Raw genomic sequence first — 16,929 nt, 5'->3', positions numbered from 1 at the left:
CATTTGTCTCAAGCCTTCCTTCTTGACATCTAAGGCTTCTAAAAGCAATATATATATATACATATATATATCTTTTATATTTTTATTATAAAAATAAATTGTCAGTTATATATTATTGTGTGTGTGTATATATATATATATATACATATATATATATATATATATATATATATATAATATTTTTGAGAGACAGAGTTTCCCTCTGTCACCCATGCTGGAGTACAGTGGCACGATCTCAGCTCACTGGAACCTCCACCTCCCAGGTTTAAGTAATTCTCATGCCTCAGCCTTCTGCATAGCTGGGATTACATTCATGTGTCATCAAGCCTGGCTAATTTTTTGTATTTTTAGTAGACATGGGGTTTCGCTATGTTGGCCAGGCTGGTTTCGAACTCCTGACCTTAAGTGATCTGCACACCTTGGCCTCCCAAAGTGCTGGGATTACAGGCATGAGCCACCATGCCCGGCAATAATTGCTTTTTAATTCAAATGTAAAAAAAAAAAAAAAGAAAAAGAAAAAAAACGAAAAACATGGGGAATGCCAAAGCCCTAAAGAAAAATTTTTCTTTTTTTTTTGAGACGGAGTTTCACTTTTGTCACCCAGGGTGGAGTGCAAAGGCGCGATCTCGGCTCACTGCAACCTCTGCCTCCCTGGTTCAAGTGATTCTCCTGCCTCAGCCTCCCAAGTAGCTGGGATTACAGGCACCATGATGCCCAGCTAGTTTTTGTATTTTTAGTAGATATGGGTTTTCACCATGTTGGCCAGGCTGGTCTCGAACTCCTGACTTCAGGTGATCCAACCGCCTCAGCCTCCCAAAGTGCTGGGATTACAGGCGTGAGTCACCATGCCCAGCCAAGAAAATATTTTTAAAAGAAATCCTTCATGGCTTCCAAAGTTACAAAATTCTTAAAGGAAGTATATCCAGAGTACTAAGCCAAAAGTCTGGAAATCAAGCTTCTGGGACCTAACCTGACACTAGAGTGACCATGGCTAAATTACAACCCACTGGGAGCAGAGTTCCCTGGTTGCTAACATTTGGATCGGACAAAAGGCATACAATTGGGCCAAAATAGACCAGAAGGTTTCCACAACCCCTAGTTCCAACTTCCTGTGACCCTATAAAATGATTAGACTACGTTTGATTGAATTGTATATTGCACACCATAAGGGAATGCACATTTATGAAGGGTCAGAGGACTCGAAATATTCTATGACACTATGCATTAAGTTTGGAGTTACATAGCTGAACAATAATACAGGGCTAGGAGCTTTCAATGTTTTATTTTTCATTTCTATGGAAAAGAGGTGAAGTGGACAGAAGGGATGTCTGAAATTCTATCCTGAGGCTTTAATATTTCAAATATTGTTTTGCATCTTTTTGTCTGTTTTCTTTAAAAAAAAAAAAAAAAAAGAGGAAAATAAAATGCTATTAGCAAATACCAAGCCAACAGGGAAAATTCTCCGAACACCAACATCCAAATTAATCCCATCTCCACCTCTTCCAGATCACAGGACATCTGGACAAAGGTTTAAAAGCAGACAAATAATTTTGACTTATTGACAGCCATTGTGGAAATAACTTTTCAGAAAGTACGAACTTACAAACGGGTACTTATAAGTAACGACCAAACACAAGAACAAATGCAACTGTTTCAATTAGCAACAAGGACAATACAGTAATAAAAGTCTTGAATTGTTAGTTTGTTCGCTTTCAAATATATTCCCTAATTTTGTGTTTGTAATCCTAAAACTCCCATTTTAGAGAATACAAAACAAGTTACATATTAGATCAAGTCATGTAAATTCAGGTGTAGTAAAATCAGATTAAAGATTAGGAGATTAGGGCTTTTTTCCTCTTTGGGTATTTTAATTTAGGATAATATCTGATTTACTGGTACCAATATAGATATTAATGAAAACATTTCTGCCATAAAAAGACTGAGTTATAAGAGATGCCTATATGTATAGCTAAGAAAGAAGTGATACTTAATGGTTTTTTTAAAAAGTGGCAACATGCCAGGCACAGTGTCTCACGCCCATAATCCCAGAGCTTTGGGAGGCTGAGGTGGGAGGACTGCTTGAGGCCAGGAGTTTGAGGCCAGCCTGGGCAACATAGTGAGACCCCTATCTCTACAAAAAAATAAAAATAAAAAAATTAACCAGCATGGTGATGCACACCTATAGTCCTAGCAACTTGGGAGGCTGGGGTGGGAGGACTGCTTGAGCCCAGGAGTTTGAAACTGCAGTGAGCTATGATCACACCACTGCACTTCAGCCTAGGCAACCAAGCAAAACTCTATCTCTAGAAAAAAATAAATAGATAAATAATGATAAAAGTAGCAACACTCAGGGAAAGTTACAAGAAAACGCTGTTCCTAAAAAAATACAACATCCATGAAGACAAAACCCTAATACATATTTTTTCATTTATGAATGAACTACTCTATCATGTCTCATCGTCTCCTTATAAATGGGTCTCTTCACTGCCACTAGTATTTATCCATTCTTTATGAAAATTGGTCCTTTGGAAAGTCTGGAATCACCAACAAGAAATTTCACACTTGTTACCTAAGGGTAGCATGAAGTCTGTGTGTATATTTGCACATGTACATTATATATATACATAAACACACCTATATATATACACACATATATGGGTGTGTATATATATATGTAGATATATATACACACCTATATATCTGTATATATACCTATATATGTGTATATATACCTATATATACGTATATATACACCTATATATTACATATATACGTGTATGTGTGTGCGTGTGTGTATATATATGTATATAGATATAGATATATAGATATATACCTATAGGTGTATGCTTCTCCTTGTCTCTTCACATAGAAGTTTCTCCCCTCAAATCAGTCAATTGTTTGTGCCTAAGTCTGTAACAGACATTGGGGATATAAAGGTGTATGCATGAGAGAGGATCCCAGCTCTCAAGACAGTTATAATTTACTTGGGAAGATAGGCCATATTCACATAAAGCGGTCCCAGTACCAGTAAAATTGATGGTTATCATATTTTTATTAGTAATATGGAGGTGCTATCATCTGCACATTGCTTGCATGAACCACAAAGCTTTAATCCAAATAGGTAAGAAAAAATAAATCCATGCCATTTATTTCAATTATATTAGAATACAATAAATATACAATAAATAATCGAATTTCTTTTGAGTATGTAAGAAGTAGCATACTAGCAGTAGTAGGGAAAATAAGGCAAGATATTTAATGGCCAAAGTATTACATAAGCTTAGGAAAGGAAATTAAGGGAAAGAAAACAGTTTTGCTATTATTACCTCAGCATGACAATGACAAAGAAGTGTGATTTTTCCAGGCTTTTCTCAGAACCCAGAGGTGTGTGAAGATCAAACTGCTGGGCTAGGTTTCTGGAGATCCAGGTGTTAGCCCTGACTCCTCCATAATTATATCCTCTCCTGCCCTGATTTTCTACCTGTTATAGTTGAGGTTTGAACTAGATGATGGCTAAAATTCCTTTAATGAACACTTCTGGTAACCCTTTATTTGATAAATATATCCAGGTCCTCCATCCTACCCACCATTTCCCAATCCCTGTCTTCTCTACCCCTGACAAAATTACTGTGTACAACATTCAATTTTTTATGAATCGGTCACTAATTATTTGTGTTTATATACACACTGACTTCTTCATGGTAACTGGTTGAAAAAGCAAAATTCTAATTCCTATTGCTAAAATTTAGGTACTAAACAATCATCACGTTTACATTATCTAGTCCTAATAATCTAGCCAGATTAACATGGCGTATTAGTCAATATTCTTACAAGAAGAGTTTTGGTGTAGCTGTGATTCACAATAGTTAAAGATCAGATCAAATAATTATGTATCCATTGCCTTTACTGGCTTAAAATTGACTTAGCTACACAGCAACTAAGAGTACAGTAATATTTAGTTTCTTCCTTTTATGATAATCCAGTGACAACACATAAGTATGACTTTGATACTAAAAGGCTATATAAATATCCTTTCATCTAATAAGTCTTATTAAACCTCTAGTGTTTGGGGGAGGAGGTTAAGAGAAGAAGAGGATGCGATATTGAGTCATCTCAAATTATTCCTATTATAATTTTTATGTTGGAAATATTCTTGTTTGGACATCTAAATATTAGGACAGTTATCACCTAGGAACAGCAATGAATTCAAATATTATCCAATAAGATGCTAAACAACACAAGCTCTCGTCAATTCTTAAATACCTTTTGAGTCATTTCAGTAAAGAGATAAATCCAAAATGGAAAAGGGAAAACATACTCAAACTTCCATGAAGCTGCACGATAAGGTGAATAATTGGCACAAAAATAAAGCAAAGAATTGAGAAGTATGCTGGAAAAGTCTTTCAAATACTATTCTTGCTTGTATCTAGCTCCATTATACAGTTTAAATTTTGGCCAAATTTTTAAAGTATTTGTTAAACAGTTCCTGCATGTGACATATGTTTCCAGGATACTTCTGACATTGATATGAGAAATTATAAAACATTTAGAAATAAAAATGTTACTCTCAAACAAAAAACACTATAAGTTCCAAGCTTCTTCTGAATTCATAAGATGGAAAAACATTGGGAAAATAGTACCTTTCTGCTTTAAAATGTTCAAATAATGTATTTTTTAAAAATGTGTAATCATTCAAGGAAACGGGAAAACAAGTCTAAATAAAACCAGGTCCTCAAGTTTACTCTAGGAGTCATTATTCTTCCTTTGCAGTCTCAATTCTATTTACTCCATAATAAGTAAACTGTTTTATCCCTTCAGCTGGGAAGGATAATTTTTACCCTACCAAGATGATGACAATGCCACTGCAGTGCTCACCCAGCAAGAAACACATAAATATGAAGCAGCATCAAAGTCTTTCTATGAAGTGTATGCAAGAATTGATCTGCAATGCATTAATTCAGGAATTCAGTGGAGAGGCTCCTACTATACCTAGCAGATCTAAACTTGAGCTCATGATAACACTGCACAAAGCTATGGTAGATAAAAGTGATAGGTAATGCCAACAGAACAATCCCACTGACAACACAAACTCCTCCAAGAATTCTTCCAGGCACTGTGATAGGATACATATCTCCATAGCCAACTGTAGTCATAGAGATAATCACCCACCAGCAGGCAGCAGGAATGCTGGTAAAGTCCTTGTTGGATGTTTCCAGGTCCAGCCCATGTTCAAGAAGCTGAGAAAGTGCACTAAAGATTGCCATGGCAACACAAATGAAGACAAGTAACATAACCATCTCTCGGTAGCAACGTTTGAGAGTCAAACCGAGTGTCTGAAGACCAATGAAGTGACGGGCAAGCTTAATCACCCAAAAAATCCTCATCATTCTAAGTACCCTCAAGGTGACTCCAGCCCTCTGGAGTTGAGAGTTCTCGCCTGTAAACACTGTCATCAACACGGAGATGTAATACGGTGTGATTGCCAGTAAATCAATGATGTTCAGGGGTCTCTTGACAAACTCACACTTGTTTTTGGAGACAATGAACCTCACGATGCACTCTGCAGTGAACCAACCTATGCAGATAGCTTCAATTATCCTGTCAAGAGAACAAAAGAAGAATTGATCATTTTATTTTTAAGCATTTTAATAGCTCTTAGATTTCTTCAGATAGTACTACACTGACATACTAATTCAGTTACTTTTCCAGAAAACATAAAGAACAGACAACATTACGAACATCATCAGACCACCAGGACGCACGCAACAGAACAACAAATCAATTCAGATGAAAATCGAGACCAGGTGCAGTGGCTTATGCGTGTAATCCCAGGTCTTTGGAAGGCTGAGGTGGGTGAATCGCTTGAGCCCAGGAGTTCAAGACCAACCTGGGCACCACAGCAAAACGCCGTCTCTACAAAAAAAAATAGAAAAATCAGCCGGGCGTGGTGACACACACCTGTAGTACCACCTACTTGGGAGGCTGAGGTGGGAGGATCACCTGAGCCTGGGAAGGTCAAGGCCAGAGTGAGCCATGACTGTGCCACTGCACTCCAGCCAGGATGACAGAAAGAGACCCTGTCTCAAAAATTAAAAAAAAAAAAAAAAAAAAAAGGCCAGGCGCAGTGGCTCACACCTGTAATCCCAGCACTTTGGGAGGCCAAGGCAGGTGGATCACGAGGTCAGGAGATCGAGACCATCCTGGCTAACATGGTGAAACCCCATCTCTACTAAAAATACAAAAAAAAATTAGCCGGGCGAGGTGGCGGACGCCTGTAGTCCCAGCTACTCGGGAGGCTGAGGCAAGAGAATGGCGTGAACCCCAGGGGGCGGAGCCTGCAGTGAGCCGAGATCACGCCACTGCACTCCAGCCTGGGCGATAGCGAGACTCCATCTCAAAAAAGAAAAAAAAAATTGAATTTGATAAAGTTCTTACTTCTATGCTACAATACTATTAAATTTTGTTTTTTACTTGTCACTAATACTTTTTAAAAATATCTCTCTTATTTGGTAGTTTGAAATTAACTTATCCTCAGTTGGCCGCAACATGAAATTTAACCTACTCTTGCAGGACAGTGGTTCTCGGCTGTGATACCAGTTCTGAGGTGGATCAGAAGGGCATTATTCCTATAGAATGTGGACCTATCTAAGTTTTTTGATGGGCTATTTCTTGGTAACTTACAATCAATGCAAGATCATTTCCTAAAATGTGAATCGTCCTTCCCTCCCAATAGGCTTGTATGGGAGACACTGGCACCAAGCAAGTTTATGGGGCACTGGGTGAGTGCCCTCACCAGGAACACACTAGGTCACAACTATCCTAAAAAGGCTCCCAGCAGAAACAAGGCTGAGGACTCCCACATTGGAGCAAAATGGCCGCTAGGATTTTCCCAAAGACCACAAATACTTTGTCTTCCATCATCATTTTTACACAGCACATATTTTTAAAAGACCACATTCTACCTAGAGCAATATTTACCAGCCTTTCTGCATTACTGCATGCACTGAAAATAATCGCATTTATACAGCACACTGCAGTCAAGGGATAGGATTCCTTTTTTTCTGAGACGAAGTCTCACGCTGTTGCCCAGGCTGGAGTGCAGTGGCACGATCTCAGCTCACTGCAACCTCTGCCTCCCGGGTTCAAGCAATTCTCCTGCCTCAGCCTCTCCAGTAGCTGGGACTACAGGCGTCTGCTACCACGCCTGGCTAATTTTTGTATTTCTAGTAGAGATGGAGTTTCACCATTTTGGCCAGGATGGTCTCGAACTGCTTACCGCAGTTGTTCCGCCCACCTCAGCCTCCCAAAGTGCCAGGATTACAGTCATGAGCCACCACACCCAGCCAACGGGTAGGATTCTTGAAGAAGCCAGCATCCTGGGAGCTCTAGGCCCCCAGCCCTCAGCCCACACACCCAAAAGCTGAGAAAATCAAATTTCAACACTTCTGGCCCTGTGAGTGGTAATTTGAAGGTAATTTTAAATTTAATTAACATTTTTAATTTTTTTTTTTTTAATTGAGATGGAGTCTCGCTCTGTCACCCAGGCTGGAGTGCAGTGGCACGATCTCGGCTCACTGCAGCCTCTGCCACCTGGGTTCAAGCAATTCTCGTGCCTCAGCCTCCCAAATAGCTGGGACTACAGGCATGCGCAACCACACCTAGCTAATTTTTTTATATTTTTAGTAGAGACGGGGTTTCACCATGTTGGCCAGGCTGGTCTCGGACTTCTGACCTCAAGTGATCCGCCCACCTCGACCTCCCAAAGTGCTGGGATTACAGGCATGAGCCACCATGCCCGGCCCAAAATTTTAACATTCTAAATTAAAATTTATAATTATTATACCATCACTTGTTTTTCTCCGCATAATTCTTTCTCACCACTAACTTAAACCCAAACATTAGAAGTACAATGGAGAGAGAAGAAACTGGAGTAAGTGGGAGGAGAGTAGGTGGGGCAACATTTTGAAAAGAATTACTCAAAGTGCATTCCACAGAACACAAGTGGTACTTGATGTTACTCATAAAAATGAATAAATACAATTAACCATGTTTCCCTATTGTAGGGCTTTACAGGGCTGTAAAGATTAACTTTATTTATTAACTTTTATTTTCTGAATAGGTATTCACATTCACATGGTTTAAATCACATGATTTTTAAAAAAGAGTATAGAAAGAAAGGTCTCAGGCCAGGCATGGTGGCTCATACTTGTAATCCCAGCACTTTGGGAGGCCGAGGTAGGAGAATTGCTTGAGCCCAGGAGTTCAAGACCAGCATTGGAAACATAGTGAGGCCTCCTCTCTACAAAAAATGAGGCAGGAGGATTGCTTGAGCCCAGGAGGTTGAGGCTGCAGTGAGCCATGATCACACCACTGCACTCCCACCTGTGTGACAGACAGCACACCTGCCTCAAAAAAAAAAGGGAAGAGAAAGGGAAAGGGAAAAGTCTCACCTCTCACACTATTCCAGCCACCCAGTTCCCCCCCTGGAGTCAACAAATATCATCACTTTCTTATGCATCCTTCCAGAGCTATTTGATGTATGCACAAACAAAAATTTTTACTTATGTGTGTGTATATATATGTATATACATGTATATATATACAGATACATATACACACACATATATATGTATGTATCTCCTTTTACACAAATAGTAGCATGTTACACTAATTGTTCTGCCTCATTTGGTTAATATATCTTGGAGATCATTCCAAATCAGTAAATAAAGAACTCCCTCATTTCTTAAACATGGGGACACAGTGTTCCACTGAATGTACTGTGATTTATTTAACCAGTCCACCAGATGAACATTAACAATGATGTAACGAACATTCTTTTTTTTTTTTTGAAACAGGGTCTTACTCCCGTCAACCATGCTGGAGTGCAGTGGCACCATCACAGCTCACCGCAGCCTCGAACGCCCAGGCTCAAGCGATCCTCCCACCTCAGCCTCCCAAGTAGCCACAACACTTGGCTAATTTTTTTTTTTTTTTACTTTTTGTAAAGATGGGGTCTTGCTATGTTGCCTGGAGTGGTCTCGAACTCCTGGGCTCAAGCAATCTGCCCACCTTGGCCTTCCAAAGCACTGGAATTACAGGCATGAGCCCAGCCAATGCAATGAATACTTTTATTTGTATATCATTTCCCACATGAGCAGATATATCTGTAGAATAAATCTGAGACTTGGAATTACTGGATCAAAGAAGACATATATGTATTTGTAATTTTGATAGATCTTGCCAAGCTACCCCTACAGAGGTTGTACTAAATTACCCACCCACAGGCAATGCATAGGAGTGTCTATTCCCCATGGCCTCACTAATGTAAAGTATTGTTGAACTTGGAGGTCTCTTCCACTCTGAGAGATGAAAAGTGCTAGCTTATTTTGAGCAACGTTGAGCATCTTTGCACATGTTTAAGGGCCTGCTCTGTGACCTGTCTGTATCCCTTGCTCACAAAGACTTTAATCTGCTCAGAAACAGCAGGAATATCCTTCAGAGTATCAGGCCAGAACTACTGTTCCTTGAAATACCAGTTTTGCAAAACGATTCCAGAGCCTTTACCTATAAATTTCTTAGTAACAGGGTTTGACAAACTTAGTAACAGGGTTTGATTTAGCCTGGGGTCTAAATCCTGCCCACTTCCCACTTACTATTTTTTTTTGTATGGCATGCAACCAAAGAATGGTTCCTAATTTTTTTCACCCACTGGTTTGAAATGGTGGCTTTTATCATACATTAAATTACCAATCATACCTAAGTAAAATTCTGGATTTTCCACTTTCCAGAGTGGAAAGTTCAGAACTTCACTCAGGTATATCTGATCAATCCATTCTATCTTATACTATGCTATTCTCAATTTGCATTACAGTTGACCCCTGAATAACATGGGTTTGATCACAAGGATCCACTTATAGGCAGTTTGTTTTTCAACTAAATGTGATCAAAAATACAGTATTTGCAGGAAGTAAAACATGCTTATGGCCGGGCGCGGTGGCTCATGCCTGTAACCCCAGCACTTTGGGAGGCCGAGGCGGGAGGATCATGAGGTCAAGAGATCGAGACCACGGTGAAATCCCGTCTCTACTAAAAAATACAAAAAATTGGCCGGGCGCAGTGGTGGGCACCTGTAGTCCCAGCTACTTGGGAGGCTGAGGCAAGAGAATGGCGTGAACCTGAGAGGTGGAGCTTGCAGTGAGCTGAGATCGCACCACTGCACTCCAGCCTGGGTGACAGAGCGAGACTCCCTCTCAAAAAAAACCAAAAACAAACAAACAAAAAACACGCTTATACAGACGGCCAATTTTTCATATACTTGGGTTTCCCAGGGCCCACTGAGGGACTTGAGTATGTGCAGATTTTGGTGTATGTGGGGGGTCCTGGAACCAACATCCTACATGTACCAAGAAACGAGTGTACTTTTTTTTTTTTTTTTTTTTTTTGAGACGGAGTCTCACTCTGTCGCCCAGGCTGGAGTGCAGTGGTGCAATCTCGGCTCACTGCAAGCCCCGCCTTCCAGGTTCACGCCATTCTCCTGCCTCAGCCTCTCCGAGTAGCTGGGACTACAGGCGCCCGCCACCAAGTCCGGCTAATTTTTTGTATTTTTAGTAGAGAGGGGGTTTCACCATGGTCTCGATCTCCTGACCTCGTGATCTGCCCGCCTCAGCCTCCCAAAGTGCTGGGATTACAAGCGTGAGCCACCGCGCCTGGCCTGAGAGTACTTTGTTTTGATGTCTAGTTGAATGTATCACTCAATTGTGTTCTTCCTTTCAAGACTGTCCTGGTTATTCGTAAGCACTTGCTCCTCCAACATAAATTTTATTTTTTTATATTTTTTAATGATTGGGGGAAAAAACAAAATCTAAAAAATTACATTTTATGACATGTACAAATTATGTAAAATTTGAATTTCAGTGGCTATAAAGTTTTACTGGAACACAGCCATGCTCACTTATTTACACATTGTCTATGGCTGTTTTCATGGCAAAGTTGAGTGGTCGTGACAGAGACCACACAGCTCTGCAAAACCTAAAGTACTTACTATCATTGAAAAAAAAAAAAGTCTGCTGCTGTGTTAAGCCATTGAGATTTCTTTTTTATTTTATTTTTTTTTTGAGACAGGGTCTCACTCTGTCGCCCAGACTGAAGCACAGTGGTACGATGTTGGCTCACTGCAACCTCCACCTCCCGGACTCAAGCAATTCTCCTGCCTCAGCTTTCCGAGTAGCTGGGATTACAGGCGCGCACCACCACACCTGGCTAAGTTTTGTATTTTTAGGAGAGATGAGGTTTCATCATGTTGGCCAGGCTGGTCTTGAACTCCTGGCCTCAAGTGATCCACCCGCCTTGGCCTCCCAAAGGGCTGGAATTAAAGGCATGAGCCACCGCACCCAGCCTGGGATTTCTAAATTGGTTGCTATCCTAGGTAGCAAACTGGTAAATATAGTAGGTAGTAGTAAGATGTGCACTTAAAAGGGATTGCAGGAGCATACAGCAGTGATAATAACAGTTTCCTTAGATTGGCTTGTGGGTAAGATGTACTAGTTCTCCAGCTAACATACTCTGTCTCTTCTCTAGCCAGACACAAGCAAGGGCACCGGACTTGACATCAGAGGCTCTGTGCTCTTATCATTCTGAAGGACAAGCCTCACCATCAAGTGGCAGATTTACATGGATCTTCTAAGGACCTTCCCAGCTCTAAAATCCTAAGATTCTATTAATTTCAGAAGAGTAAAAATGTCAATTGTGCCAAAAATACCAGAACATTTTCTGTCTAATTATTTCCAGCAGCAGCCAAAGTTGTTAAGACTAAGAAGGAGGAAATCCACATGGTGTGGAATAATCTCTCAGTAAGGGAATTTCAAAGAAGTAAGTTCGTCTGTAATGAGGTCCTCATGGTTCTGCCTGCCCACACCCTAGGTCAGATGCAGTTTATTCAGAATTCCACACCAAAGGGATGAATCAGTGAGAAACCCCAGGCATCACTTTCACCTTCAATTATGCCAAGGCAGTCTCTAGCAACAAACACCACCAAGCCTGCCAAAATTCCTCATGTTTCCAAATGGCACTCTCACCAATGCCACCACTGACAACTGCTGAAAAACTGAGTACTGTTCACTGAGCACAAGAGCACATAACTGGGTATTCCCAGAGGTTACTTCTGTAAAATTAAACAGGAAAAAAGAAACTAAAGATACTAAGAGACATCACATTCCTTTGAAGCCCATTCTGATTTCTTCTGAGGTCCAAACATACAGATGTTCATGAACGTATGCCTAATAAAAATATTCACCACTGACTGATGCCTTTCAGCTGGGCACTGTGCTAAGCAATTTACAGACATCATCTCATCTGATCCCTTTCAAGAAGTCTATGAAATATGTATTTCCCCTAGTATCTCCACTTTACAGATGACAAAATTGAGGCTGAAAGGTTAAGCAGTTTTCCAAGGTCACACAGCTAAGAAGTTGCAATTACACAGGTAATGAAACCCAGATCTATAAGATTTTAAAGCTAAAAGGAGCATTTGGAAATGCAAATGATTTTGTTAAGATTAAATGGGGCCAGGCGCAGTGGCTCATGCCCATAATCCTAGCACTTTGGGAGGCCAAGGCAGGTGGATCACTTGAAGTCAGGAGTTCGAGACCAGCCTGGCCAACATGGTGAAACCCTGTCTCTACCAAAAATACAAAAATTAGCTGGGCATGGTGGCAGGCGCCTGTAATCCCAACTACTCGGGAGACTGAGGCAGAAGAATTGCTTGAATCTGAAAGGCGGAGGTCACAGTGAGCTAAGATAGTACCACTGCACTCCAGCCTGGGTGACAGAGCAAGACTCCAACTCAAAAAAAAAAAAAAAAAAAAAAAGATTAAATGGTATATGTCAACCATTTAGTCTCTAGGGTTTACATTAGAATAGCATTTTTTTTGTGCCGGGGGCAGTGACACACACCTGTAACCTCAGCACTTTGAGAGGCTGAAGTGGGAGGATTGCTTGAGCCCAGGAGTTCAAGACCAGCCTGGGCAACAAGGCAAGACCCCGTCTCTACTACAAATAATGTTTTAAAATTAGCAGGGGGCCAGGCACAGTGGCTCACGCCTGTAATCCCAGCACTTTGGGAGGCTGAGGCGGGTGGATCACTTGAGGTCAGGAGTTTGAGACCAGCCTGGCCAACGTGGTGAAACCCCGTCTCTACTAAAAATACAAAAAATTAGCTGGGTGTGGTGGTGCAAGCCTGTAATCCCAGCTACTCAGCAGGCTGAAATAGGAGAATCTGCTTGAACCCAGGAGGTGGAGGTTGCAGTGAGCTGAGATCGTGCCACTGCACTCCAACCTGGGCGACAGAGCAAGACTTTGTCTTTAAAAAAATTAATTAAATAAATAAAATTAGCAGGGAGTGGTGGTGTGTGCCTGTAGTCCTAGCTACTTGGGAAGCTGAGGTGGGAGGATCCCCTGAGCCCAGGAGTTCAAGGCTGCAGGCAGCCATGATCTTGCCACTACACTCCAGCCTGGGCAACAGAGTGAGATCCTACCTCAAAAACAAAAACAACAACAACAAAGAAACAATCAAGAGTTAAAGAGCAACCTACAGAACGGGAGATGATATCTGCAAGTCATATATCTGATTAAGAGTTAATGTACAGGACATACAAAGAACTCCTGCAACTCAGTAACAACAACAAAAAAATCAACCCAATTAAAAAATGGGCAAAGAATTTTTTAGATTAATTTTTTATTTTTAATTTTCATGGGTACATAGTAGGTGTATATATTTATGAGTTACATGAGATATTTTGATACAGGCATGCAATGCATAATAATCACATCAGGGTAAATGGGGTGGAAAAAAATATATATATATATATAAATATATATATATATTTTTTCTTTTAGGAAACAGAATTTTGCTCTGTCACCCAGGCTAGAGCATAGTGGTGCAGTCATAGCTCACTGCAGCCTCAAATTCACCTAAAGCATTTATCCTTTGTGTTACAAACAATTCAATTATACTTTTTTAGTTACTTTAAAATGTAAGATTAAATTTTTTTTTACTATAGTCACCCTGTTGTGCTAGCAAATACTAGGTCTTAGTCATTCTTTCTAACTATTTTTTTGTAACCATTAACCATACCCACACTTCCCCACCACCACCGGTACCCTTCTAAGCCTGTGGTAACCATCCTTCTACTCTCTATATTCATGAGTTCAACTGTTTTCATTTTTAGCTCCCACAAATAAGTGAGAACACAAGAAGTTTGTCTTTCTGTGCCTGATCTATTTCACTTAACAAAATGACCTCCAGTTCCATGTTGTTGCAAATGGCAGGACCTCATTCTTTTTTATGGCTGAATAGTACTCCATTGTGTATAAGTACCACATTTTCTTTATACATTCATCTGGGTTTTTGTGTGTGTGTGTGTTTTGTTTTGTTTTGTTTGGTTTGGTTTTGAGATGAAGTCTCGCTCTGTCACCCGGGCTGGAGTGCAGTGGTATGATCTAGACTCACTGCAACCTGCACCTCCAGGGTTCAAGAGATTTTCCTGCCTCAGCCTCCTGAGTAGCTGGGACTACAGGTGCATGCTACCATGCTGGGCTAATTTTTGTATTTTTAGTAGAGATGGGGTTTCGCCATGTTGGCCAAGCTGGTCTCAAACTCCTGACCTCAGGCGATCCGCCTGCCGCAGCATCCCAAAGTGCTGAGATTACAGGTGTGGGCCGCCGTGCCCAGCCACATTCATTTGTTGATGACACTTAGATTGCTTCCAAATCTTGGCTAAGATGAATAGTGCTGCAACAAACATAGGAGTGCACGTATCTTTCTGATATGCTGATTTCCTTTCTGTTGGGTATACACCCACTCAACAGTGGGATTGCTGGATCATATGGTAGCTCTATTTTCAGTTTTTTAAGGAACCTCCAAACTGTTCTCCATAGTGGTTGTACTAATTTACATTTCCACTAACAGTGTACGACGGATCCCTTTTCTCCACATCCTCGCCAGCATTTGTTATTGTCTGTCTTTTGGATGAAAGCCATTTTAACTGGAGTGAGATGATATTTCATTGTAGTTTTGATTTGCACTTCTGTGATGATCAACAATGTTGAGCACCTTTTCCATATACCTGTTTGCCATTCTTATGTCTTCTTTTGAGAAATATCTATTCAGATTTTTTGCCCATTTTTAAATCAAATTATTAGATTTTTTTTCCTATAGAGTTGTTTGAGCTCCTTATACATTCTGGTTTTTAATCCCTTGTCAGATAGGTAGTTTGCAAATATTTTCTCCCATTCTGTGGGTTGTCTCTTCACTTTGTTGATTCTTTCCTTTGCTGTGCAGAAGCTTCTTAATTGGGTTTGATCCCATTTGTTCATTTTTGCCTTGGTTGCCTATGCTGGTGGGGTATTGCTCAAGAAATCTTTGCCTACTCAACTGTCCTGGAGATTTTCCCCAATGTTTTCGTGTAGTAGTTTCATAGTTTGAGGTCTTAGATTTATGTCATTAATCCAGTTTGACTTTTTTAATATAGTGAGATAAAGGGTCTAGTTTCTTTTGCCTATGGATGTCCAGTTTTCCCAGCACCATTTATTGAAGAGACTGTCCTGGACAAAGGATTTGGATAGATATTTCTCCAAAGTTAATAAGGCCAATGAGCATATGAAAAGATGCCCAACATTATTACTCATCAGAAAAATGCAAATCAGAACCACAATGAGATATTACCTTATACCTACAGGATGGCTACCATACCAAAAAAAAAAAAATCAAACCAGAAAAATCACAAGTGTCTTGGGCACTGTTGGTAGGATTGTAAAAGGGTACATCCACTATGCAAAACAGTATGGAGGTTCCTCAAAAAATTAAAAATAGAAATATCACATGCTGAAGTAATCACTCTTCTGGGTATATATCCAAAACAATTGAAAGCAGGGTCTTAAAGAAATATTTGCACACCCACGTGCACAAACACAAATGAAGCATTACTGACAATAGTTAAGATGTGGAAGCAACCTAAATGTCCACTGACAAAAGAATAAATGAAGAAATTTATTTGGAATTTAATGTTGAATTTAAAATTGGAATATAGCCAGGCGTGGTGGCTCATTCCTGTAATCTCAGCACTTTGGAAGGCCGAGGCAGGCAGATCACCTGAGGTAAGAGTTCGAGACCAGCCTGGACAACATGGCGAACCTCGTCTCTACTAAAAGTACAAAAATTAGCCAGGCGTGGTGGTGGGTGCCTGTAATCCCAGCTACTCAGGAGGCTGAGGCAGAAGAATCACTTGAACCGGGGAGGCAGAGGTTGCAGTGAGCCGAGATCGTGCCTTTGTACTGGGTGACAGAGCCTGGGTGACAAAGCAAGACTCTGTCTCAAAAAAAAAAAAAAAAAAAAGAAAGAAAGAAAGAAAGAAAGAAAGGAAATCCTGTTACGTGGATGAACCTTTAAGACATTACATTAAGTGAAATAAGCCAGTCACAAAAAGACAAATACAATGTGATTCCACTTATATGAGGTATCTAAACTGGTCAAATTCACAGAAACAAAAAGTAAGATGGTAGTTACAGGCAACTGGGAAAAGGTGAAAGAGAAGAGTTGTTTGATGGGTATAGAGCTTCAAATTTGCAAGATGAGATGAAAAAGCTCTGAAGATCTGTTTCATAGCAATATGAATATATTATACTTAACACTACTAAATGGTATACTTAAAAATTGTTAAGATGGTAAATTTTATATTATGTGTATTTTACTACAATTTTAAAAAGCAAACATATGAGCAGTGATGGAATTCAAATCTATGCCCCCAAGAAGGCTAGAGCCTTAATATAGAACTTTTTTATTTTTTATGTTCTTTATATTTTGTAGAGCTGAGGTCTCGCTATGTTGCTCAGGCTGGTCTCAAACTCCTGGCCTCCCAAAGTGCTAGAGGCTAC

At 40.2% G+C, this 16,929-nt stretch overlaps 1 protein-coding gene and 1 non-coding gene across 3 annotated transcripts in view; one reads left to right on the top strand and one right to left on the bottom strand.

The window, feature by feature from the left end:
* The first annotated feature begins 1,289 nt into the window (after positions 1-1,289).
* On the top strand, positions 1,290-1,349 carry LOC129463338 (small nucleolar RNA SNORD75). Its single transcript, XR_008651127.1, has one exon. It is a non-coding gene; the product is annotated as a small nucleolar RNA SNORD75 (small nucleolar RNA).
* A 1,581-nt stretch (positions 1,350-2,930) lies between these two features.
* Positions 2,931-16,929, bottom strand: part of KCNG3 (potassium voltage-gated channel modifier subfamily G member 3) — a 52,684-nt gene continuing 38,685 nt past the window's right edge. For both annotated transcript variants that reach the window (XM_055243656.1, XM_055243657.1), the window contains exon 2: positions 2,931-5,598. In XM_055243656.1, coding sequence (XP_055099631.1) covers positions 4,953-5,598 — 646 coding nt within the window. In that variant the 3' untranslated portion in view covers positions 2,931-4,952. The remainder of the gene's footprint in view (positions 5,599-16,929) is intronic.

This window comes from Symphalangus syndactylus, chromosome 14 (assembly GCF_028878055.3).
Source record: "Symphalangus syndactylus isolate Jambi chromosome 14, NHGRI_mSymSyn1-v2.1_pri, whole genome shotgun sequence".
Taxonomy (NCBI): Eukaryota; Metazoa; Chordata; class Mammalia; order Primates; family Hylobatidae; genus Symphalangus; species Symphalangus syndactylus.
Note: the sequence above shows the minus strand (reverse complement) of the source record. Positions and strands in the feature narration are given on the sequence as shown.